A 26,044-nucleotide genomic window follows, 5' to 3' on the forward strand; every position below is an offset into this window, starting at 1 on the left:
GCAGCACCAACAACAACCTTTTCCGCACTCAACTGATGCTGCACAGGACACAGGGCATCAGCACCAGACCGCATTGCTGCCTGGGAACCAGGGATGGCCTCACCAAGGCCAGATTTACTTCACTTGACGCTGTACAATCTGGCTACCACATGATGTGCCAGGCTGGCACCACCCCACACCAACACCATAAAGCATCCCTACAATGCCCAAGCCATTCCTTTCACACTCCTCACCATTGTGGGGGTACCATTATGTCTCACCATTCACAGCAACTCACTAAGCCACTTCCAAAGGTGCACATAAATCTGTCCAAAATAAAGATTTCAATGTTTGACACCACATTAACAGGAACTTCACATGAACATTGGCTAAAACACACAGGTGCCTACCCTTGTGTGTTGTTAGTTGGTATGATTGGACTAGGATGAGGGTGAGTGTGAGGGGTGGCTAGTGAGATGGGGAAATGATAATGTAGATAGAGGGATGGGTGGAGGTGCAAGGTAAGTTGGTGTGAGTAAGGATGTGTAGGAGTAGGGTAGGGAAGGCAGAGTGATGGGAATGTGATGAGAGGCACAGCAGGATGAGGTTGAGTGTGGCTTTGCAGTAACGTTTCGTAATCTACTGAGATCATTGAAAGGTTTGCGCCACTGCAGCCTGGTCCTCCCGACAACACCCCTGCTTGTGTCCTCCTGTGCAATGTGTAATCAGGCTGCGTTGATCTCCTGTGGAGGTCTCTTCCACCCATTGGTAGGGAAGAGAACCTCCCTGCGTACTGTGACTCCCTCCATAAGCATATGGGAGAGCCTGGGTGCAGCCGTGCACCTTGTGCAGTGCTTGTCAGTGTTTGCAGCACCTCAATGCTGTAGAACACTGAGAGCACAACTGTCAAAGTAAATTTGCGCATGGTCCCTTTAAGGAAACCGGTTGATGACGTGTCATCAAATGACATCAGGAGACCCGCTTCCTTTAATTGGCCGGAAACCACACTGGGCGGGGCTTAACCAGCCCAATCAGGGGAAAGTCATTTTGGACAGCAACAAAGTTGGGACCTGCCAACGACGTCGCCCGCCACAGGCCCGCCGAGGTTGGTAAAATCCAACCCATATTTTTAAAGTTTTTTTTCAAACAGTAATTTCATGTTGATGTTGTGTATATGGGCATTGAAAAGGTATTTGACAAAGTACCACATAATAGACGTGTTAACAAAATTAAAGCCCATTTTCCGCTTTGCCTTTTTAAGGGATTAAAGGGACAGTGGCAGCATGGATACAAGATTGGCTAAGGGACAGCAAGCAGAGAATAGTGATGAGCGATTGTTTTTCAGACTAAAGGGACGTATACAGTGGTGTTCCCCAGGAGTCAGTATTAGGACCACTACACTTTTTGATATATATTAATGACCTGGAACAGGGCATAATTTCAAAGTTTGCAGATGACACATTGGGTTGGATTTTCATTGAGGAGTCGGGTTGGAGACAAGACTACAACTTTCGGGGTTGTAGTCCCGCCTCCATCGAGTTCTAGCCAACCCACGCGATTTTGACTTGATTGACCTTGTTCAGCGGGCTCGGCAGGCCAATTAAGGGCCACCCGGCAACAGGTGACATCACAGATTGAAATTTCATCTGTCAAGACCTTTTAACAGATGAAATATCAGCATTCCACAGCTGTTTGAAGCTGTCAAACACTGACAATCTGTACTCTAAGTTAATTCCTTCCTGTCAAGATGATTTAGAGATATCTCCAGAACAGAAAGCTGAATGCTGCAATTTTTGACAGCTCGCAGCCATTCTGCTTTCTGTGCCAGTGAGATGAAGGACTCCTGAGACCTGAAGGAAGGAAGGCTGTAAAAGTAAGTAAAGGTATGTAAAACTTCTTTAAACACTTTACATACACCAAACACACTTACCTTTGCACTCGTGCACCCATCACTCACCTGAACACCGGACATCTCGACCCCTTCATCCCGACGGTCCGCCTCCTCTAACTTGCCGTGGTTTGGAGCCGTCGGGAATCCCACACTTCAACCTTAAAAATAGGGATTAGGCTAAAAACTGCTTGTTAACTACCTGTTAATTGGCACTAATCCCCTTCCCACCTCGGGGAGACGGGTCCCAGTGCGGGGCGGGTACCCGCCTCCTTTGAAACTGGCATGGAGGCGGGTTGGGGACGGGATGGTGTCGGGAACCCCGATTTCGGGATTTTAACCCCCCTCACGCCTCCAATCCCGCCTCCACGGCCCAATGAAAATCCTGCCCATTATCTCAGAAATATAGTAAACAGTGAGACGGATAGTAACAGACTTCAGGAGGACATAGACAGACTGGTGAAATGGGCAGACATGTGGCAGATGAATTTTAAGGCAGAGAAGTGTGAAGTGATACATTTTGGTAGGAAGAATGAGGAGCGGCAATATGAACTAAATTGTTCAATTTTAAAGTGGGTGCAGGAACAGAGAGACCTGGGGGTGTATGTACACAAATCTTTGAAGGTGGCAGGACAAGTTGAGAAAGTTGTTAAAAAAGCATATTGGATCCTTGGCTTTATAAATAGAGGCATAGAGTACAAAAGCAAGGAAGTTATGCTAAACCTTTACAAAACATTGGTTAGGCCTAAGCTGGAGTACTGTGTTCAATTTAGGAAGGATGTCAAGGCCTTGGAGAGGGTGCAGAAGGGATTCACTGGAATAGTACCAAGGATGAGGGACTTCAGTTATGTGGAGAGACTGGAGAAGCTGGGGTTGTTTTCCTTCGAGCAGTGAAGGTTGAGAGGAGAATTGCTAGAGGTGTTCAAAATCATGAATGGTTTTGATAGGGTAAATAAGAAGAAACTGTTTCCAGTGGCAGAAGGGTTGGTAACCAGAGGACACAGATTTAAGGTGATTAACAGAAGAACCAGAGGCGACATGAGGAAACATTCATTTACACAGCGGGTTGTTGTGATCTGGAATACACTGCCTGAAAGGGTGGTGGAAGAAGATTCAATAGTAACATTCAAAAGGGAATTGGATAAATACTTAAAGGGAAAAAATTACAGAGCTGTGGGGAAAGGGCAGGGCAGTGAGATTAATGAGATAGCCGAATGGCTTCTTCCTGGGCAGTAGCATTCTATGATTTTTCTCATGTCCCTGTTTGTTGTCCTCTGCTAATGTCTTGAACTTGTCTATGTGGTACTTCTGAAAATAGCACAAACAACAAAATTGTGAGAATGACTGCAAGTGTAAATGGGCTGGTACAAATGATTTCTTAAAATGAATGCCTAATTCATTAACCTTTCAACTGATAAAACATCAGCAACCTTACAGGCATTAAGTGAGTGGGCAATAAGGTGGCAGATGGAGTATAATGTGGGGAAAGGTGAGGTTATTCACTTTGGTAGGAAGAATAGAAAAACAATTTTTTTTTAAATAGTGAGAAACTATTAAATGTTGGTGTTCAGAGAGATTATGGAGTCCTCGTACAGGAAACACAAAGTTAGCATGCAGGTGCAGCAAGCAATTAGGAAGGCAAATGACATGTTGGCCTTTATTGCAAGGGAGTTGGAGTGAGGAAGTCTTACTGCAATTGTACAGGACTTTGGTGAGACCACACCTGGAGTAATGTGCACAGTTTTGGTCTCCTTATCTGAGAAAGGACATACTTGCCTCTGAGGCAGTGCAACGAAGCTTCACTAGATTGATCCCTGGGACGTGAGAGGGTTGTCCTATGAGGAGAGATTGAGTAGATTGGGCCTATACTCTCTAGAGTTTGGAAGAATGAGAGGTGATCTCATTGAAACATACAAGATTCTGAGGGGGATTGACAGGGTAGATGCTGAGAGATTGTTTCCCCTGGCTGGAGAGTCTCAGGATAAGGGGTTGGCCATTTAAGACTGAGATGAGGAGGAAAATCTTCACTCAGGGTTATGAATCTTTGGAATTCTCTACCCGAAAGGGCTGTAGATGCTCAATCGTTGAGCGTATTCAAGGCTGAGAGACAGTTTTTTTGGACTCTAGGGGAATCAAGGGATATGGGGATCGGGCGGGAAAGTGGAGTTGAGGTCGATGATCAGCCATGATCTTATTGAATGACGGAGCAGGCGTGAAAGGCTGTATGGCCTACTCCTGCTCCTAATTCTTATGTTCTCATTAAGTTTGAGAGAGTTACCAATCACCAATTAGAAGTTGTAAACACTTGGATTACAGTCCTATGAAGACCATATTCATGCAGTAATTTGAATGATAGGGAGCTCTTAAATTAAAATTATAGTTGAAAATACTAGCTCACTCCCCTGATGGCTCAGTAGATACAGGCACCACCTGGATCAGGAACAGCCACACAAATCAACAAGTCCACATCTTCCATTCTTCAGTTGTGGTGAGTTAGCTGCAGTAGAGATGCTACATAGAGATCTTGGTATCCATGGGCTAGGGAAGAGGAAAAAAATCAGGAGGGGGTTTATGCTCTTGATCACTGCCCAGTCATCCTGTTGCTGGACAGGCACAAGTGCCACTGGGCTGCCAAATCCCATAGCGCCATATAACGAGAGTCACCACCTTCAGAAGAGGAGAGGAGGAAGGCATTTCAGGGAAAAGCGAGGTATCTAAGTACTAAATGAAATTTGGTCTTATAGATACAGTACATATTTTACATTATAGTGAAAAATGATTTATGCCCAGAGCACTTTACTGCTGTAAAACCTGATCAATGTAAGCTGAATCCTCGTGCAGTTTTTATGACCTGGAAACGTTGGAGTGTGATTTATGCATACAAGTGCTCTTTTGCCATGTAGCCATCTAGTATAAAAGTTGTGGATGCAGCTTTTATGCACAGATTTAACAGTAATCTAGTTTTCCTTGGGTGAATATTGTACTGAATTTTCAGGCATATGATCCAGTGATATATTTCCACAGGGCAACATTCCAAATTGAAATACTCTGGGGGTTTTATTACACTTGCTTATGGAGGTTTTATTACATTCGGTTATGGAGTGCAACATGTTAACACGAGTACTCATGTACAGACAAATATGTCCACTGATTCGGACGACTCACTTTGTGTCAGGAAACTTAATTATACTGCATTAATGATGTTGGTACCAAAAGGGCAGCATAATGGTGCCAGTATAGGCTGGCATTAGTCCAAGCAAGATCACTTCCTACAGTTGGTTTCACCCTATGGCTTTGCACTGGCTGCACGCTGCAGTTTTAAACCTTACTCTTTTTAAAAAGCTTTTATTTTTAAATAAAAACTGTGGAAGCTTTTTGTATCTGCATTTGGGTTCTAAAGCTGTGCCTATCCTCTCAATCTCTGAAAGTGTTGATGTCAGCTGGAGTCCAGTAAGCAGTGTTCCATATAAATTTTGGTATGTTTGGAACTTACCCTTATTCCACTCCATAGCAACCAGACAATATGATTGCAGCTTGCCACTTGCATCACTATTAGAATACTTTTGATACAGCACTGATTAATGCACTGAAACGGCAGTGGTTTTTGCAGCAAAGATAATTGGGTCTTAAAAAAAAAATGTTTGTCAATGCAACGCATTGGATATGCGCGTAAACATGTCGTGTGCAAATAGACATATGTATTTAAGTTTTGAACATACTGGTAAAGTAGAAGTAAGAAGAAAAATATGTGGCAAATGCTTAATATCCAAAATAAAAACAGAAAATGCTGGCAATACACAGCAGATCAGCCGGCATGTAAGAAGAGAGGTTAATGTATCGAGTCGAGACTCAACAGTTTCAACAAAGGGTCACTAACCAAACATTAATCCATCTTTTCTATCCCGCCTGCCCCCGATTCACTAATAAATCAGCCGGTATGTGTACAGTAAATTCTGGTGTATGTATCACATTTTCATGTTGGATTTTTGACCTGAAAAGCTGGGAATGTGACTGCATGCACCAATGTGATTTATGAATATTACCAGCGAGCTAACACAAAATAATCAGTGTGCAAATTTTGCATGCATGCAACCAATTCTTCAGATTTCACTTGTGTTGAGTAACTAGCAACCAGCAATATCAGGAAATGAGTTGATTGAAATCAACTTGTAGATATTTGATGTGTATATGTACTTTATAGAAGTCAAAAGGTGTTTATTATGTCTCTTTGTTCATCATTGTTCCCAGCTACCAAGGTTCCCAGTTAAGATTAAGTTAGCGTGCATGCACAGTGATAAAGTCGCTTTGGAACTATGATGAAAGCTAAATGAGTCACACCAATGTATAGCAGAGTGTGACGTTTGTGTGTGCCTTCATGTCGTATAAGATCTAGATAAATCTTTCAATATAGATTGACAAACCCTGACAATCTCTCAACAAACTAATATCTACAGATATTGGTTTGGCTTTGATTTAATGACTTTGTCTTTCAGATATAGTCAACTATTTATTTTTTATCCAGTGGTGAAACTATAATTACACACAGTAGTATTACATGTGCTATAAAACTCACATCTTTGCTGGATAGAAATAGTCCACAATGGCAAATTCTCATTAACCATTGGCTTATGAACACTGTTTGCATAATGCAAGAAGCAATTCCAGTGGGAAAAGTGGGCGCTAGAATTGCTTAGATGTCGTCGTTCAAAATCTTGGCTATAACCATGAAAAAGCCTTAATTCAGGCTCCCCATACCTATCATTTGGAGAGCAAATGCATGGTACATTATTGAGACCACAGGCAGTAGTTGGAAACTCAAAACTGTTGATGCTGGGTTAGTAATGATGATGATGCAGCGCTGAGTGAAAATCCAGAAATAAAGATTAAAGAGTTGGCATGGGAAGAAGAGCATAAAGGAAGGAATAAATACTGTTTTTTTTTGTCACGCTCTTATCCTGGTACAAAACACAATGGCAGCACTTTAGCTGCTTAAACTCCACTATAAAACTAAAACTGATATCATTTAAAAAGTCTTCTGTGTAAATAAGCTTGCAGTCCCATTTATCAAAGTTCTTCCTGCAATTCTCATATTTTTGCAGGCCATTATCAACTTTAAAAATGTAAAGCTAAAAAGTCTTGTCAGCCTTTTTTGGGGGAAAATAATTTATGGATGACTTCGTAACAACAGTTGTTTCATCCAAATCAGAATGGATTTCCATCTGCAACAGTGAGGAGCTACCTCTACCCCCACTCCAAGCTTATTTACCATTGTCTTTGAAGTGTTCCTTCAAAACGTGCCATTAATTTTCCTGACTACTGTATCTAACATGATTGCGGGATTAAAAGGACATTGCATTTAAACCGTCACTCACTCAGAAGAGCTCTAAATGACCTGTTGTGTGCATAATACCTACCATTTAAAGCATGACTTTTACATTCCCCTGGGGAGCAGTTAAATGAATTGGCAGGAAATAGAAAGCAATTTGGAATTGAGGATCTGGCTGCAGAATTGCTTCCAGAGATGTAAAGCTGTAAAGAATGCTGCTGAAATTACCAGCTAAATGTTTGGAAATGTGAGAAATTGGCGTAGATTTGAAAGCAACTATACAATTAACTTACTGGGAGACTTGCACACTTATCCTAGGACCAGCAGTGAGGAAATCTTAATTGAATTTGGCGATCAGTCCTAGTTTTATTTTTCTATTATTCACGGATTATTGGTATGATTTTTTATCACTATTGGGCTTTAGTGTGACCATCTGAGTACACTTGAATTGTGTTTTTTTGGAAAAATAAAAGTGCAGCTGATGGATACCCACTCTGAAATTGACAGCGAAACAGATGCTTGATACCATAAGGAAATCAACAAGGAACTTACATTTGTTACACACGGTGGCACACTTGACTATCCAGAAATTGCACATATCAAACTGTTTTGGTTGGTCCTATTGGACTGATTACAGAAAAGACTTCATATGCCATATACCCATTACATCAGATTGATTAATTAGCAAGACTACTAAAGGATTCCTCAGTTGCAGATTGAACCACAATGAAATTTAAATGAATCAGATAGCCACCCTAGATGACGAGGATGATAGGCCCACTGGGCAACCACCATGCTGAATAATGTAGATACATAGCCACTGGAGTACCATAAGAACCTGATAGATTGGAACACAACTAACTAGGTTAGTATGTTTTGAACTTCTTTAAAGTTTCTTGTAACTGATAGTCGCTTGCTTCCTTAGCTTTTCAAACTCGGAACCTGTGAAACATCAAGGTGTGCAAAACATTTGAACGATACAAGCAAATTGGCATTACATAGCTCCATTTTCTGAGGGTGATTTGTCAAATCAAAATCATTCAAGCTGGACTCAAATTTAGGAAACTTTGTGGCCTAGAAATTCCATGTCTTTTGGTGGGACGAAACCTGACATGGGAGCGAAGGGGCAGATGATTTTTTTTCTGTCAGGTTTCCACCCCTTTCTGGCTCAGAATTTTTTTTCCAATGGAATTGACACGGGCGCTTCTCCCCCCCGCCCCTTAGTTAAATTTTGGAGGCAGGATTATTGGGACCCCAGCCACTTGTGTGACCAGCTGTAAGTACACTTGCATGTAACAGACACACTTGTCACACAAGGCTGTTTGTGAGTCCCACTGTGATGACTTCACCAAGAGAGATTGATTGCTGTTCGGATATTGGGGCCACTAATGAGGGAGTAGCATGGAAGCCCATTTGAGATTTTAAAACCTTCGGTTAGAATGCACTGTGCGTGCCACCCCACTCAACGGAACGGTAAAGTGCTGCTCCACAATTCTCTCTCCGCCGTTAATGGTGATCATGGATTTGGGACGGGGTCATGGTAAAGCCAGACAGCGTGGGAGGTCCCACCCCAGCACACTTAGTACGCCACAGTGGCAAGCTGGAATTTCTAGGCTTTTATATTTTTAAGATTGGCCAAATTGATTAGGTGCTGGTTCCTATTCACTAGATGGGAAACCTGCTTCCCCAGAGATACTGAGTGAAAATCTGAGAGCGAGTCATTGCTATGATTTTATTGGCAAGCCTCCAAGCAGCTGATTCAGAATGACATTCATGGAACCTGGGGAGTAGGTTGGTTACTATTAGTGCATGGTGTGGGAAAACCTAAAAGTGATAAGCAACAAAAAAAAATTAAATAAATAAGGTACTGAATATGTGGCAGAATTAAATCTTAAGTGTCTAATTGTTTAGCGGTCATTACTTTCTGCTAAAGACCCTTTCATTGAACAGCTCCTTTTGAATTCTTAAGCTGTAATCTTATGAGGGCAGATTTCCGCATTCCTGTCAAATTGAAGGAGCAGATCCAAAAAACAAATTCCAAAAACAAACTCAAAATGAAAAAATAAAGCAGAGGCAAAATGTCTATTGAAAATGAATGAAAAATGACTGATCCTAATGTTACACTAATGGCCACAATGAATAATCCAATGGAGTTCATGGTGACATTTGGTACCTTGAACAAAAGCATCTGGCCCTTAAACTGTGCTTTAGTTACATCCATGTTCCCTATTCCATTATAAAAACTACTGGATCATTCATTGTAGTATTAATAATGTACATATGGGAGTTATCACATAGCACACCACACTAACTTTCACATTACAGAATACTGTTAAACCTAAACTGCACAATGACACCCATAAGAAAGACATTAAGACCTCACATCTCTTACTTTATGGCAATTTTAATAGTTGTGAGGAAAACATCTGTGGTGATCAGACCGATTACCGTCAGCCTCTGCTTCATAGGTGTCAATACCAGCCCTGCTTGTAATTCAAATATCATAAAAATAAAAAAAGGATTCCACATTGTGATTATCAACTGTGTTTGGTAGAGCTGTTCTCAAATCATTGTAACAATGACGCACTCTATCATTGTGCTCAGCAGGCTTGCAACATTGGTGTTCAAGTTTATTCTGTGCAGCTAATGCTCAGAATATTATGAGTAATTCTTACAAGTCTCCAAGGGGAAGCAGGAAGGCGGATCTCATAATTGGCATTCTAGCCCTATCCCTTACCTGCACTCCCATGCGCATGGCTCCAAACTGGGAGCAGAGTCTCACAAAATGATCCCTTATGTGTTAGCAGCTTTTTTTCACAAGCAATTCCCCTGCCTCTTAATTTTCATAGATTCATTTGAGCGGAACCATAGATGCATTTAAGAGGAAGCTAGATAAGCACATGAGGGAGAAAGGAATAGAAGGGTGTGCTGATAGGGTTAGATGAAGAGGGGTGGGAGGAGACCCATGTGGAGCATAGACCATGGCAGGTGATCTGTTCCAATGGTTCGTCCTCTGCCACTTGACCCAGCTGCAAAGAATATAGGGTTACTTCTTCTGATTTTCTGATTTTAAAAACACCATGATCTGGGGTTTACAAGTAGGGAATTCCATGCCCAACTCACATCCTACTATTCAATGGCATAATGCCTACATACACCAGTCTGCACATTGGTGAAAGAAAGTGTTAAAATGCTGTTATGAATGGACTGGCCCTGTTCAATAGCTGTTATGTAATGCGGCTTCTTTGAAAGGAGTTGCAGAACTCAATAAGTGGCATGAATGATTAAGCAATACCACAGGTGTGCTAAGTTCTGATACTCTATTATTTTGTTCAGGATTAATCTCAACCTGTTCATTAGTTTAATGTAACCTTCCGAGGCCTCACCAGTTGTTTTCATTATGGTGTACCAGTCAAAAGAATATAGCAATTGTACATTAGCAAAATACTGCGGATGCTGGAAATCCGAAATAACTGCTGGAAAAACTCAGCAGGCCAGGCAACATCCGTGGAGAGAGAAACAGAGTTAATGTTTCAGGTCGAAGACCTTTCATCAGAACTGGAAAAAAACAGGAAAGGGGATAGATTTTAAAGCAAGTAGTAGCCCCTACTAGCAAGCTACTACTTGCTTTAAAATCAATCCCCTTTCCTGTTTTTTCCAGTTCTGACGCAAGGTCTTCGACCTGAAACGTTAACTCTGTTTCTGTCTCCACGAATGCTGCCTGGCCTGCTGAGTTTTTCCAGCGTTTTCTGTTGTTATTTAGCAATTGTACATTCTCAATTGAAATGGTTAAGTGCAGCTTGGACTGGCTGGTTTAGCCCAGGGGATGGAGTTCTAATCATTCTTGATGGCTCAGCGGTTTACAGACTGCTCCATGTAATCAGATGGAAAATTATGGTAATGAGCCTACATAAATCGTTTAACAATTAAAACTGCCCAATGCTTGGATTGTGATTCATTATTGGGTGGGGGGGTTGGTGGTGGAGGGTGGTCAGTAACCTTCACAGCATCAACAGTTAAAGAAAGAAAAAATTTGCATTTATATAGCACCTTTCAGAACCTCCGAATGTCTCAAAGCACTTCACAGTGGGTGAAGTAATTTTGAAGTGTAGCCATTGTTGTAATGTAGGGAACTGAGGCAATTTGCGTGCAGCAAGGTCCCACAAACAGCAATGAGATAAATGACCAATTAAACTGTTGAGGGTTAAATGTTGGCCAGGACAGCGGGAGAGCTAATAGTGCTTTGGGATCTTTTACACGCACCTGAAAGGGCAGATGGGACTTCAGTTTAACATCTCATCCGAAAGACAGCATTTCTAACAGAAAGAAGATGGGACTAAGGATAGAACCCTGTGGTACACCAGAGGTGGAAAAGGAAGAGAAGCTATTGGAGGCACAGTAATATTTGTGTTGCGACAGATATGTGGGCCTAGGAGAGAGCAATGTCACTGGGGTGAACGGCAGAGAAGAGACACCAATGGTGTCAAAGGCAGTTAGGGTTAGGATTAGGAGAGATCGTGAGGCACATTGACAGTCACATGGGATGTTGTTTGTTATTTTGACCAGAGTACTGCAGTGGGTGGAGTGAAAGCCAGTTTGAAGAGTCTTGAATTACAAGAGGCAGGAGAATAGTTGTGAGGTTGGGAAAGTAATCTGTGAGGAGGACGCAAAGAAGCTGCAGAGAGATATAGACAGGTTAACTGAGTGGGCAAGAACATGGCAAATTGAATACAATGTGGGGAAGTGTGAAATTAATCCACTTTGGTAGGAAAAACAAAAAAGCAGAATATTTTTTGAATGGTGAGAGACTGGGAGATGTTTGCACTCAGAGGGACCTGGGTGTCCTTGTACATGAATCACTGAAAGTTAACATGCAGGTACAGCAAGTAATTAGGAAAGCAAATGGTATGTTGGCTTTTGTTACAAAGGGATTAGAGCATAAAAGTAAATAAGTCTTTATACAGGGCCTTGGTGAGGCCACACCTGGAGTACTGTGTACAGTTCTGGTCTCCTTACCTAAGGAAGGATATACGTGCCTTGGAGGGAGTGCAACAAAGGTTCACCAGACTGGTTCCTGGGATGAGGGGATTGCCCTAGGAGGAGAGATTGAGTAGACTAGGCCTATATTCCCTAGAGTTTAGAAGAATGAGAGGTGATCCATTTGAAACATACAAAATTCTTAAGGGGCTTGACAGGGTTAATGCTGAGAAAATGTTTCCCCTGGCTGGGGAATCAAGAACACGGGGTCACAGTCTCCAAATAAGGGATTGGCCATTTACGACTAAGATGAGGAGAAATTTATTCACTCAAAGGGTTGTGAATCTTTAGAATTCTCTACCCCAGAGAGCTGTGGCTGCTTAGTCGTTGAGTATATTCAAGACAGAGGTTGATTAAATTTTTGGAAATTAAGAGAATCAAAGGATATGGGGATAGTGCGGGAAGGTGGAGTTGAGGTAAAAGATCAGCCATGATCTTATTGAATGGCAGAGCAGGCTCGAAGGGCCAAATGACCTACTGCTGCTCCTATTTCTTATGTTCTTATGTAGCAATACCTTCCAGGACTTTGGAAAGAAGGAAAGTTTGAGATAGGGTAATAATAGGAGAGAATGGAAAGGTTGAGTGTGTGTATTTTTAATAGAGGATTTTACCCTTTAACCCTTAGTGTAAAATAATAGAGAACCCCTCTTTAAGCACATAAGTAGAATTGTCCCTATACTCAGAACTTTAGTGACTATATAAGATGAAAGAATGAAAATGTGCTAGCTAACTTCATTTCATTTTGTTTATGCATTTGTGATCATCATTGAATTAAATGAATTCTCATTTGGACACTACAGTTTTACTCGTGCGTGTGTATAAATAAACTTGTCTAGACATAATTATAAATTTTACTAGATTTATAATTTCCTCATTACAGTTAACTCGGGATATACAGTAAATTTGGCACATAAGTCAAGATTTATCAGATGTAAAAACCTGTAAATTTGGCTGCAGTTGTGCTGCACGCCTTAAATTGGTGCAGGATGATTTTTACATTGCACCAATGAGCAGCATAACACCTACCTTGTGCCAATGATGTGTTTTTCTCTGGGTGTGAAAGCGTTCCTTCTTTCGTATGGTAGTAGCAAAGCAAATCAAATGTCAATATCTAAGTCAGATATCCAGGCCAAAGCTTCCGGTGTAACAGCGTGCATATCTTGTAGGCGGCCTGCGAATTTCCTCTGAGGGCCGTGCTCAATGATGTGCTCCAGGGTGTGATTAGGAGCTGCACAGTCTCATGATGGGATGCTTTAATCGTCTATCTATGGAGAAGATGGCAGCATTCACCATGACCAGTTCTGAGGCAGTTGATGGTTGTCCACTGTTTGTAAGGAAGGTTTGATCCTTCAGGTTGTACAGTGGGGTCCTCCTATAAGGAATCCATTCTGTATGTCACAGTTCTTCCAAGCATTTCACCGTCGGTCATCGAGGCTGAGGGGAGATCGCTGAAGGGCTTCGGCGACGATCAAAAATGGCCTTCTAGATTTGAGACGAGTTGGTGGCAGGTTGTTCAAGTTGTGAAAGCGTTTAGAGTAGGTTCCCTCGCATTCGCACCACTTTGACTTTGCTGTATAACTGAAAATTTAATTTAGAAACTTTAAACACAATGGGGTAGATTTTCCCAAACCTGTTGGAAAGAAGGCGAGACTTCCCCTTTCGGGTTTTTGACCCGCCTACTTCAACGTCCGGCCAATCCGCGTGATTTTCCCTTGATTGACCTTGTTAAGCCCGCCCAGCGGGCTCAGCAGGCCAATTAAGGGCCACCTGGCAACAAGTGACGTCACAGACTGCAATTTCATCTGTCAAGAGTTCTTGACAGATGAAATATCAGTGTTTCACAGCTGTTTGAAGCTGTCAAACACTGACAGTCTGAGTTCTGACATGAGTCCTTCTGCGCAGACTCAGTTAGAACTTTCAGCAGCATTCAAAGCTGAAGGCTGTCACTTTTCACAGATCGCAGCCGTTCAGCTTTAAGTACCGGCTGAGTGATGGGCTCCCAACAGATACAGGAAGAAAGGCTGTGAAGGTAAGTACAGGTAAGTAAAAGTTCTTTACACACTTTAGACACACCAAACACACTTACCTTTACACTCATGCACCCATCACTCACCTGAGCGCCAACATCGCGACCCCTCCAACTCCTTCAACCCGACGGCCCGCCTGCTGTAACCTGGCGTGGTTTGGAGCCATCGGGGAACCCACACGAAACCCCTCAAAATAGGGATTAGGCTAAAAACTGCCTGTTAACTACCTGTTAACAGGCAGTTAATTGGCACTAATCCCTTCCTGCCTGGTTTCGGCAGGTCCCAGTGCGGGGCGGGTACCCGCCGCCCCTGAAACTTACATGGGGCGGGGTTTTGGGCGGGATGGTGTCGGGACCCCCAAATTCGGGATTTCCCCCCCACACGCCTGAAACCCCGCCCGACGGCTACACGAAAATCTAGCCCAATGTTAAACTCAGTTCAATGGATCGCACGAATCCTTTTTAAAGTTAGAAAAAGATTGGCGAGGTAGCTGCCTCTTTGCATGAGTCCAGTGAGCGCGGATCTTATAAACGTGGCGGTAGAATAGCAGTAAGTGGTCTTTTTGCCAGCCAGCTGTCTGCTGTGAAAGTCACACATATTACTGATGCACCACATTTTACAATAGATAATTGTCGATTTTTGTTATTTTCATAAAGTGCACAGGTTGTACAATGGTCCTGTGGCTTCTATACATAAGGAAGCCTCACATATGGACATAATGCTGCAATTAAACACTCAAATGTAAAAAGAAAATCACATTTTTTGAATAGCATTTACGTTCCTCAATAGTCACATAATCAGTTGTGACAAGACCAGATCTAGGCTACAATCGCTGAATTATTTCTCAGGAAGAAGGATCCAGTAACATATTCACTGTAAAACGTTAACCAACTCCTACATCTTGACACCAGAGTTGCTCCCAACTGCTGGCATAAGATTTACAACAGACTAATACAAGCATCTTCTGCAGCACTCCCACTATTTTTCCACAGGGAGGGAAACTCGGGGCGTGCACATAGCTAATAATTTAATGCCATTTTATACAAGACCTGAATCTGTGCAAGTCAGTACCTTGAAACTGGTTAACACTCTAGTCAGTTTTTCACTTTGCATGAAGCTCTCCCCCCTACTCTTCGCACATGATCTGGCATTGACCAGGGACACAGCATTGCTAATGTTACTTATATCTGGAGACTTGAACTGTCAAACCAGCTGATGTATCGCTGTGCTGATCTGTTGCAGGATACATGCATAAACCCAGGGAGATTGCATTTAGTTTGGATCATCCATACCTGACGTGAATGGGTTCACGATCTGGCTGTTACTTCAACAAAGCTTGATATCGGGGTTTAATGCTCAAAAGTTGGATGATCATTTCAGTGGAAGACTAGAATACTAGCTTACGAAAGCACTGTGAATTCAAGAATCATTCATAACGGACTTGATTTTTGCATTACATGAGTATAGGGGAATTTTTTTTGACTGTCTTGGCAGAATTACAGGCTTTTTCTAAGTCAGTTATATATAATAAACCATTATCACTGATACAAAGCAGGTTTGGCTTCACAGCAATGTAAACCGTGCAGTGCAATTCAGGTGCCAAGTTGCTGAAATATAATTATTGAAGCGATGCAGGAGTAAGCCACACAACACCTCAGCTTCACAGTCACTGCAGCACAACTGTAAAGAGCAGGAATGTCAGCAGCAACTTTAGTATTGTAAATGCCTCTTGAAAATGCTGCCCCCACCTGCACCCATACCCACTGGTAGCATGAGCAGAGGATTCTGAAGCATGCTTTCCTCGAAGAAAAGATTTATTTTTTAATGTTAAAATAGCGCATTCGGCTGGATTTTGGTAACTATTTCTACATCAAAATTGATAGGTTCCTATAAATAGGACCGCAAGTGGGGAGGGGAGAGAGGATCGGGAGGAGCGGGGCTGGCCTCCTCATCATTGTTTGGAGGGGGGGTGGTGATCGGAGGCCTCGTGGGGTGGTCTCCGATCGCAAGGGGTGGGTTAGGCAGGGACCCTGGATCCAGGAGGTAGGTATAAAGCCACTTACCTCCTGGATGCGGCAGCCCCTGCCTCTGTTTAACTGCCGGATTTCACGAATTGTGTGAAACCCGTCCACAGGCAGTTAAACACAAAATGGACGGGGAAAGAGAGGCTTCCAGCCTCATTACGATATTTAAATTGAGATTACGCCCCCTGGGAGCGGGTTGGTCGCCCCCTTCCCACCTCCGGCAAAACCGGAAGTGGGCAGGTTGAAGGCGGGATCAGGTCGGGTACCCCATTTTTAACAATTTAACTGCCCCCATGCTCCAAACCCACCCGTTTTATTATTAGGGGAAAATTCCGGCCTATGTCTCTGCACCCTGGTCCAGTTATCCACCAGTCACTAACCCTGCTTCGCCTGGAGATTGCACTTGGGCCCGACTCCCCATGTACAATGGCACGGGAAATTGACTAGCAAAAATTAGTTTTGAATCTATCATGCTAGCAGAGAGCCCACAGAACAGCCGTCTCTCTGCCGGCATTAAAGTTTAACCTGTATTCATATGAAGCTCTGTCCTCACCAGCATATTTTTGGCACAGAGCTGGCAGTATAGCTCAGGTCTACTGACCTTGCATTACTCTCAGCAAGCATTGAACTCCAATCAGAACCTGCAGTGTAATAGGACTATCATTTTGTCAGTATTTAGGTGCTTTTGTGACACGAAGCGCAATTTTAACAGTGTCAAATAAACTTGAATCAGTTAGGTGTTGTGAATTCCCAGTGCACTTTTACAGGGAGTGAGGGAGAAATTGATTTATAATGGGCAGAGAGTTTGTACAATAAAATGTTTTTTTTTTAAAAGAACAGCACATTGGAGAGCTCAACCGCTGCAAGGATTCAGCTTCATAGCCTACTCTATTAAGAGTCTAACTCCACCACACCGCGGTGAGGGGACGCCAGACAACACTTAATTCATGGAGGGAAGTGAGGGTTCAAAGAACCATTGCCAGACAAGTGCCAAGTGCCTCTTAAAATCTGTTTAAGCATTGTACAAGCAGGGGTGTTGGAGCATTTTGCTAGTTTAGCCTCACAAGCTGCATAGCCATCAGGATCTTTACAGCATTTTTGGGGAATACAGAGATTTTGTACCCGTAAAATGTTGTGTCAATCTGTCACTTGTACTGCCTAAAATTCTAATATTTCAGACCTGGCTCTGCTGCTCCTCAGCAGTGCATTACACACATGAAATGCCTCCACTATTTGAGGGTGGGGAAGGAAATATGATTTTTGAACTGAGTAATTTGCATCTGCACTATTAAAATGGTTTGCAATCCATAGACTTAATAGAATTTTGCTCACAAATTCAGAATTTCTCTGATACAATTTTGAAAGCGGCAAAAAGCATTTAAGGATTTCAAAAGATGTTTCAAACAAATCGATCAATATAAAATGTTTTGGTAGCCTCTGTAGATGTTGCACATAAAAGGATCAAAACAATTATAAAAGAATAACATGTTACTTTTTCTGACTAGGAGCTGGAAATTTACAAACGCCTCACAATCTGCAAACTTCTTACCAAAAAGCAATTAGACTGATTGATCTCAGCACCTATTTAACCCACAGAGTACCTGGGCCTTAAAGGCATAGGCCTTGTTAGCAGCTGAACATCACAACCATGCTTCAGCCCCAGACTTTCCATGAGTAATGCCACAGGAAGATCAGCTAACATAAAATTAAGTCTTTAAGCTCCTATACCCTCCATAATAATCACCTTAAAAAAACTGATAAAAGTGGGACACACTAGGATCTGGATTAGAATACAAAGCAGACTGGTCACTGTAAAGGTCTGAAGTGAAGTGAGTTTGAACATTCTTAGTTCCTAATGGTTAAAGATCCATTGCACAAATTGGCACCAAACTGGCACCCTTACTCAGGGCAGACTGGGTCATCATTAATGTGGGAAATAGAAGTTTTCAGTGCTAGCACACTCGCCTCCGAGTCAGAAAGTCATGGGTTCAAGCTCCACTCCAACTCTTGAATCTAGGCTGCCACTCAGTGCAGTACTGAGGGAGTGCCGCACTGTCTGAGATGTTGTCTTCCAGGTGAGATGTTAAACTGAGACCCTGTCTGACCTTTCAGCTGAACAAGTCCATGGCACTATTCAAAGAAGAGCAAGGGGGTTCTCCTGATGTCCTGTCCAATCCATCACCCAACTCCAGAGGCAAAGTGCCATTAACAGCAAGCATAATTGGCTATTACTGGATTTTGCCATTAGCGCTGCCATTTTGTTCTGACTGCAGATGAGCTGAGCTCTCGCATTACTGTCCTAAACGAACCATCTCCAACATTAGGGGATGCCTGCAGCCAGAATCGTAAAGACACATTTGCAATCTTGTGCAGTTGTTCCAGTGTTGCTACCAGTCTCCAAGCTCACCCTGTACTAAAAATGGGGCAATATTGAACACAGTAGCATATTGCAGAACCGCCTCTGCAATATTAATGGGTATCTGTTAGAAACATACAAACTCTACAAATGTGCATTTGCACTCCTGGTGCATTGGGAGAACTTGGCATGATTAGAACAATTATAGGGTGGGAATTTAGGCATGGACACCAGCATGCCCCACATGATTTAAGTTCATGTATGGAAAATTGTGCACGCTGACCTCTGAACCTGAATTCTTGATAAATGCTCCCATTATGCAATTCTAAAAGCTATATGATTAAAATATATAGCACTGTAAATGTTGCAATGATTTTAAAGTACTCAAAAGGTTATGGTGTTGCAACTCATTTTGAAAACAATAGAATGGGAGGATATTCTAATCCTACATAAAGTCCTTGCTTTGGCTATGGAGGAAGAAGACCGCTTTGTGTGTTATAACTGGCAGTATTTCTGGAGAGTGTAAAATGACAAGCTATTTAAGGTGAAGAAATATCAGTTTCAGTTTCTTGGTGTGAAATGTCAGACTCATAGCAGCCTGTATTCCGTTCTTTTTTTGGTCTCATTATCCAGCTTTCATGGTGCATTTTGTGGAGAAGTGAGAAATGTACGGAATTTCTTGGCAGGCAATTAGAACATTGTTTGCCCAAGGTTAATCTGATAGCATAATGGAACCACACCAGACAACAGGCCCCAGTCCAAGCTGCTGAAACATGTATCAATAAAATCCTATAAAACATAATATTTGAAGGGGTTTGTCAGCAATTATTCTCAAATATATTAATAAAAATTAAAAACTTCTGTTTCAACATGCAATGCCACACATCAGATTAAAAAAAAAACACAGATAAGCTATTTGAGTGAATATAAACATAAGTTAATGGATAATATATTTTAAAGCCTAATTTTTGCCATTGTCTTCAACTACATTTTGTTTGAAGCTCATTTTTGCCGAAGTGGTTTAAAAGGAACAATACTTTTAACTTTGCATTTTGGTCACACATATCTCAATTTGTTATCTTTCCCCAGATTTCTCCTCCTATTTGTGATATCTGAGGCATGGTTCCATAGACACTAAATGCCTTTCAGTGACTCCCTGAGTGAGTCTGGGCAGCGAGTGTCAACAGGCTATCTGGGTCTTGGTTCATTACGGCCAAGCCTGATTTTTGCCCTCACCTAATGCCTGCACAGTTGCACTTTCCAGCAGACGTCACTGGTTAGCTATCAGGAACGGGAATCCTTTCTGATTTGCCCATAATGTTGTAGATGGAGTGATATGTATGAAAAAGCTAAAGACCTGGCTCCCTGGGTATTTTTGCCTAGTCTTTTCTATAAGTAGTTAGTTGTACACATGGTTCACAATGCTGATATTATCCTTATTCCAGAACCAGTTTTTTACTTTGGAGACACTGAATATCAGGTGGATGAAAGTGAAGGCTATGTGGAAGTCCAGGTCTGGCGAACTGGAACAGACTTGTCCAAGACTGCAACAGTGACAATTCGATCTCGCAAAACAGAGCCAGCATCAGCTGAAGGTGAGAGCATGACATTTAGTTGGTATTTTAGACATAGGCCCAGATTTTGCAGTCAGCGGCAAACGAACGGTGCCCGCCATTCATTACACTTACACTTGCCCACAGACTTTCTGTGGGCTTTTGCACTGCAATTTGCGGTTATTAGACAGTCAAAACAGCGCTGCATCCTCTATAGGGGATCTGGGGCTTGTGTCAACAGGGCAAGCAACAATGTGTCTCCTCGACTAATCAGATTGAAGAATCCTTACTGAGCCATGCAGAGTCTAAACCAGGAAGTGTAAGTTAGAATATTAATTCAATGTAAAATTATTTACAGAAAATGAAATAAAAAGAGGGAAAAGAAAGATGGGATTCAGACAGAGCGATAACTAAAACAAAAAGAAAAAGTTAAAAAAAATTAGAATTTTTAAAAATCTCCAACAATAATTAAAATCTGAAGGAATGAGACTCCACACTTTTAAAAGTAAATTTTCAGTGCCAGAGAGGTTGTTTGGCAGTAATTAGGAATTACCACGGCGTTAAAAATTCACTTACACTTGAATGGACAAGACCTAATTTTTCTGGCATATCTAGTGGCTAAGTACCGCAACTTCACAACCTTCATGTGTTTGAATGCCGAGTCACTTGGCAAGGTACTGTTGGAGTGCAGCTTTTAGAGGAACAGGGGAACTCTGACAGCAACTTCGTTTAACTGCGTATGTGCGGACGCCGGAAGTTGCTGTCCGATTTACTCTTTAATAACTGTGAGCCCTGATAGCTTTACCGTTATTTTTACTGCAAAATCCGGGCTATTGTTTGTAAACATGCAGAATATTGTTGCTTAAATGATTGGAATTCATGAGGTCTTTTGAATTCTCAAATTAAATCTTCAACTATTTTACATTCCGACTCTTATGAGAGTTCCCCTTCACAAAACTATTTAGGAGTAGTTTAGAAGGATTAAGAGTAATTTGTTTCTGTGTGTCTCTAACATTTGTCATTTTCTGTGTAGGGCTGAAAATCAAAATGCCTCTTCAAACAATGTGCCCGGGGGCATCTTTTCCAAATGAAGTATTGTAAATCAATACACTTGTACTGAGAAATGGCTCAACCAAGGAATGCAAACAGTTCTATTATTTGCAGCAAAATGACCAAAGGTGTCTTACCCCATTGTGCTGGATTTAAATCAATGGACATTGCTGAGAAATGCATTATCACAGGAATGTAAACATGTCCATTCCTGTGCCCTGCGTACTAGGAAGGTAGTTGAAGTGCACCTTCACCATTTGTAACTCTGACCTCCTTGAAGACAGAGTAATAAATGCTAGCCTGGAGTCTGTTGCACAAAATGGGAGACAGAAAATAAGTCAATTTCTTTTAACCTTTACTTAACAATTTCCCCTTAATTAAATTCACCTTAATTAAAACCTCTCCACTGATGTCGAAAACAAAAAGAACTACAAATGCTTGTTCCATTTTTTATAACAGTCCAATAGTTGTTAACCTAACTTGTTCTTTAATTTCATGTAAAAATAGGAAGTGTTCAGGAAGTGACAGAAATTCATTCTGGCGCTTCCTAATAAAGCTTGCCTGTTGGTGATCATTGAACCAAATCCTGAACCAAAAGTGATCAGACTTGGGCCAATTTGTGTTATTTACCCTTTTTGAACATTTTGGAGTTGAATTTCCATGGGGAGCTCCCGATCATCTGCCGTAACTTTACCAAAACCCTGGAAATACAGCGTAAATGCCGTTTATGGTGTATCTACTAGCTTTCCACGGATTTTCCATTGAAGTTACGACAGGTGATTCATAGAAGACTAGAAATTCAAACCCTTTGTGTTTGGGTGTGCCTGCTTTTTTTTAAAACTAGATGACTCTATACTCATAGGAACAAAATATCCCTTTTTACATAACTATCACCATCTATCTATATATATAAACGGATGCTTCTTTCTGTCTGTCTGTCCTTCTGTCTGTCCTTCTGTCTGTCTGTCCTTCTGTCTGTCCTCACGTGTGCGTCTGTATGGTATGCGCTCGAAAGTTATAGAGCGTACCTACGCGTGCGTTACGTCGAAAGAAAGCTTACCTTTCCAAAACGGTCTTAAGCGTATTTACGTTTCGGCCGGGCAAAAATCGCGCCCGCGGTATCCGAAAAACCTTCAACATTCCGCTCATTAGCATCACATTATCCGCTCATTAGCGACAGAGTGACCTCGAGGTCGACCAATCGTACGCCGGGTTGCTGGCGCGTGCGGCCGGGCCCTCCTACGGTTGAGTGACGGGACGATTGACCAATCCTACGCTTTGGTGACCTGACGGTCGACCAATCGGTGCATGTGTGGGTGGGCCTTATCGTTCTGAACCGAGGTGAGTAGCTGCCATCTTGCTTCCATTCTTTTTCCTGCTTTCTGCGTCTTTCTTTTCAAATATACATTTCCAGCAAAATAAAATTGAATTTATTAAATTGTTTTAAAAAAAAACTTCATTCATTTGTAAATATTTTCTCTAACCTGAAGATTCTTTTTCCTACCTTTCCCCGTTTTTGTTAGGCCTGAAAGCCTGGGTGTTTCTTGCCCAGCCAGGCCGACCTAGGTAATTCTCCCACGGCTTCTGCTAAGCTCCTCACCCGCCGGCCCCCCCCCCCGTGTCACGTTACCCGGGGCAACGGCGTCAGCCACGAGGGTCAGGGTGCACGCGCAGCAGGAGCAGCTGAGACGCGGCGTCTCTCTCTGTTCCGCGCTCGGCTCGGGCGGGGGGGGCAGGGCTCTCGGGAGTGCGGATCTCGGCCGGGGCTTGGTGAGCAGGAAGGGTTACCCCGGCAACCGGGCCCGCCGGCCATCTCGCACAGCCGCAATCGGCGGACTTCAAGCCGGCTCGGCCGGGGGGCGGGGCTCGGAGAGCGGGGCTCTCGGGAGTGCGGGGCGGGGCGGGCGGGGCTCTCGGGAGTGCGGGGCGGGGTGGGGCTCGGAGAGCGGGGCTCTCGGGACTGCGGGGCGGGCGGGGCTCGGAGAGCGGGGCTCTCGGGGGTGGAGTGCGGAGCGGGGCGACGCGGCCGGTGCTCGGGAGGACGGGGGCTCGGAAGGGGGGGAAGGGTTACCCCGGCAACCGAGCGTGGCCGTCTCTCAGCCTCAAGCCGGCTCACGCCTGTTCTCGGGGCTTGGCTCCATTTGCGGCCGCAGGCCACTCGCCCTCTCTCTCTCCTTCCCTCTGTCTCTCTCCCCCCCTCCTCACCCCCCTCCACTCCCCCCCTCCTCCCCTCCGCCCGACCTCCTCCCCTCCCTCCCCCCCTCCTCCCTGCCCTCCCCCCCCGCCCTCCCCTCCCCTCCCCCCTCCCCTCCACCCCCTCCCCGCCCTCCCCCTCCCCGCCCTCTCCCTCCCCGCCCTCTCCCTCCCCGCCCTCTCCCTCCCCGCCCTCTCCCTCCCCGCCCTCTCTTCCCCCCAGTCGCTCTCTCGCTTCCCCCCCAGTCGCTCTCTCGCTTCCCCCCCCAGTCGCTCTCTCGCTTCCCCCCCAGTCGCTCTCTCGCTTCCCCCCCAGTCGCTCTCTCGCTTCCCCCCCAGTCGCTCTCTCGCTTCCCCCCCAGTCGCTCTCTCGCTTCCCCCCCAGTCGCTCACTCGCTTCCCCCCCAGTCGCTCTCTCGCTTCCCCCCCAGTCGCTCTCTCGCTTCCCCCCCAGTCGCTCTCTCGCTTCCCCCCCAGTCGCTCTCTCGCTTCCCCCCCAGTCGCTCTCTCGCTTCCCCCCCAGTCGCTCTCTCGCTTCCCCCCCAGTCGCTCTCTCGCTTCCCCCCCAGTCGCTCTCTCGCTTCCCCCCCAGTCGCTCTCTCGCTTCCCCCCCCAGTCGCTCTCTCGCTTCCCCCCCCAGTCGCTCTCTCGCTTCCCCCCCCAGTCGCTCTCTCGCTTCCCCCCCCAGTCGCTCTCTCGCTTCCCCCCCCAGTCGCTCTCTCGCTTCCCCCCCCCAGTCGCTCTCTCGCTTCCCCCCCCCCAGTCGCTCTCTCGCTTCCCCCCCCCAGTCGCTCTCTCGCTTCCCCCCCCCCCAGTCGCTCTCTCTCTTCCAACAACAACATGCCCTCAAAAGACCCTCGGCACCGCCGGGCACTTCAGCTAGTTTTATATATTCAAGCATCAGTTATTTTAAATGGGCTAACATCTGCGTTAAAATGGCACAGAGAGGAGTTTGCTATGCGTGCAGTAAGTGTTCATGCAAGAACAGCTCCAATTTTAATCTTTACCTTTGGAAATCTGTGACTGGAGCCACGAAAGAGAAAAAGTGTATTAGAAATTAAATTAAAATCTGATCAATAAGTTTTTACTGAAAAATTCACTTTTGTTGGGCTTCAATTTGTCAAAAATTAAAATTCCATGTAATTGCACTTCTGGAAAACACCCTAGACTTGCTTAACTTAAAAGTACCAAAAACTGTTGAATGTTGTGAATGTGCTCTACTTTTATTTAAGAACACAGTGGTATTACATCTTGCGAAATTCTGCACAACTTAAGGATTTTTTTATCACTGGATGTGTGCGGGTATAACCGCTCCGAATCAACTTTGGTATTATAATGATCAGAAATACAGATATTTTTGAAGGAGGCCTAGAAATGGGAGCTTAAAGAAAGGCTGAGACAGTTTAAAAACATGTGGATCCCCAATTTCATGATCATTAACTTGCAATCTAAGTATTCCTAATCATTGGGTGCTCTTTTCCAGCTGGCGTCGATTATGTAGGCATAAGCCGCAACCTGGATTTTGCACCTGGAGTGAACATGCAGACTTTCCGTGTTACTATCCTTGATGATTTAGGTCAGCCAGTGCTCGAAGGGCCGGAGAAGTTTGAGCTTGTCCTGCGCATGCCAATGAATGCCGTCCTCGGGGAACCAAGCAAAGTCACCGTGCTCATTAATGACTCTGTCTCAGATTGTAAGTGTTCACCTTACATAGCGTTGCTGTACTGATAGCTTCCAAAGACATGCCATGAAGCCACTAAGGCCTAGAAATTCAGTTGCGTTCGCCAGCCGTTAGCGCCATAAGAGGAGTAGATCTCGAGCGCTAGGCACTTAGCGGCCGGGCGCAGAACGATCTGCGCCTACGCCCAACTTCAGTTGATATTTAGCGCCAGCGCAAAGTGTTTGCGCGCGCTCAGCTGCGCGCGCAACTCATGACGTCATTTCATCGTGCAACGCCGTTTGTGCGCCCCAAACTGGAACTTCAGTGGCGCCCGCCCAATGTGGGCGTGGCGCTGTTAAGAACTGTGAAGTGGAACACAGCAGAGGCCCTGCGGGCCTCGGGGAGCGCTAATTAAAGGGCACTTAGACTGAACTATAAAGGCCAGCCATTTTGCTGCAATGACTTTAGTACTACGGATTTCTGGACAGAGACCAAGGAAGAGACCTTACTGATTTGGGCCAACATAGGAGAGGTATTTTTGGCTTCTGGCCAGAGCTTGGAAATTTGACTCATTGTGATTTCACTGTTTGCAAGTATATTGGGGCTGCATGGGGTCCCAACCCTCAGTTCCAGCATTATGTGCGAAGGGCTCGCAGACGCTGTGTGAGAGGGGTAGCCATGCCTAGACGCAGAGGGGCCATCCGGCGTCGGCAACGTAGGCCTTACCCACTCAGGGAATACCGCCAGCAGGTGTCCTATCTCACCATGCCTGCCGCGCATTGTGTTAAGAGGCTGCGCTTCAGAAGGGAGGTGGTTGCAGAGATCTGCCAGCTGCTTCACAGAGATCTGCGTCCACAACTGATGTGCAGGACGTCTCTGTCGGTGGAAGTGAAGGTCACGGTGGCTCTGAACTTTTATGCAAGCGGCTCCTTCCAAGCCGCTGCTGGGGAC

General features: G+C 44.1%; 1 protein-coding gene across 2 annotated transcripts in view; it reads left to right on the forward strand.

Annotated features, from left to right (window-relative positions):
* Window positions 1-26,044, forward strand: part of LOC147111970 (FRAS1-related extracellular matrix protein 2-like) — a 319,343-nt gene that overhangs the window by 232,807 nt on the left and 60,492 nt on the right. For both annotated transcript variants that reach the window (XM_085999403.1, XM_085999402.1), the window contains exons 7-8: window positions 20,083-20,232; window positions 24,917-25,126. In XM_085999403.1, the coding sequence (XP_085855529.1) occupies window positions 20,083-20,232; window positions 24,917-25,126 (360 nt within the window). The remainder of the gene's footprint in view (window positions 1-20,082; window positions 20,233-24,916; window positions 25,127-26,044) is intronic.

This window comes from Somniosus microcephalus, chromosome 10, assembly GCF_052327205.1.
Source record: "Somniosus microcephalus isolate GS21.2 chromosome 10, FLI_Smic_1.0, whole genome shotgun sequence".
Classification (NCBI taxonomy): domain Eukaryota; kingdom Metazoa; phylum Chordata; class Chondrichthyes; order Squaliformes; family Somniosidae; genus Somniosus; species Somniosus microcephalus.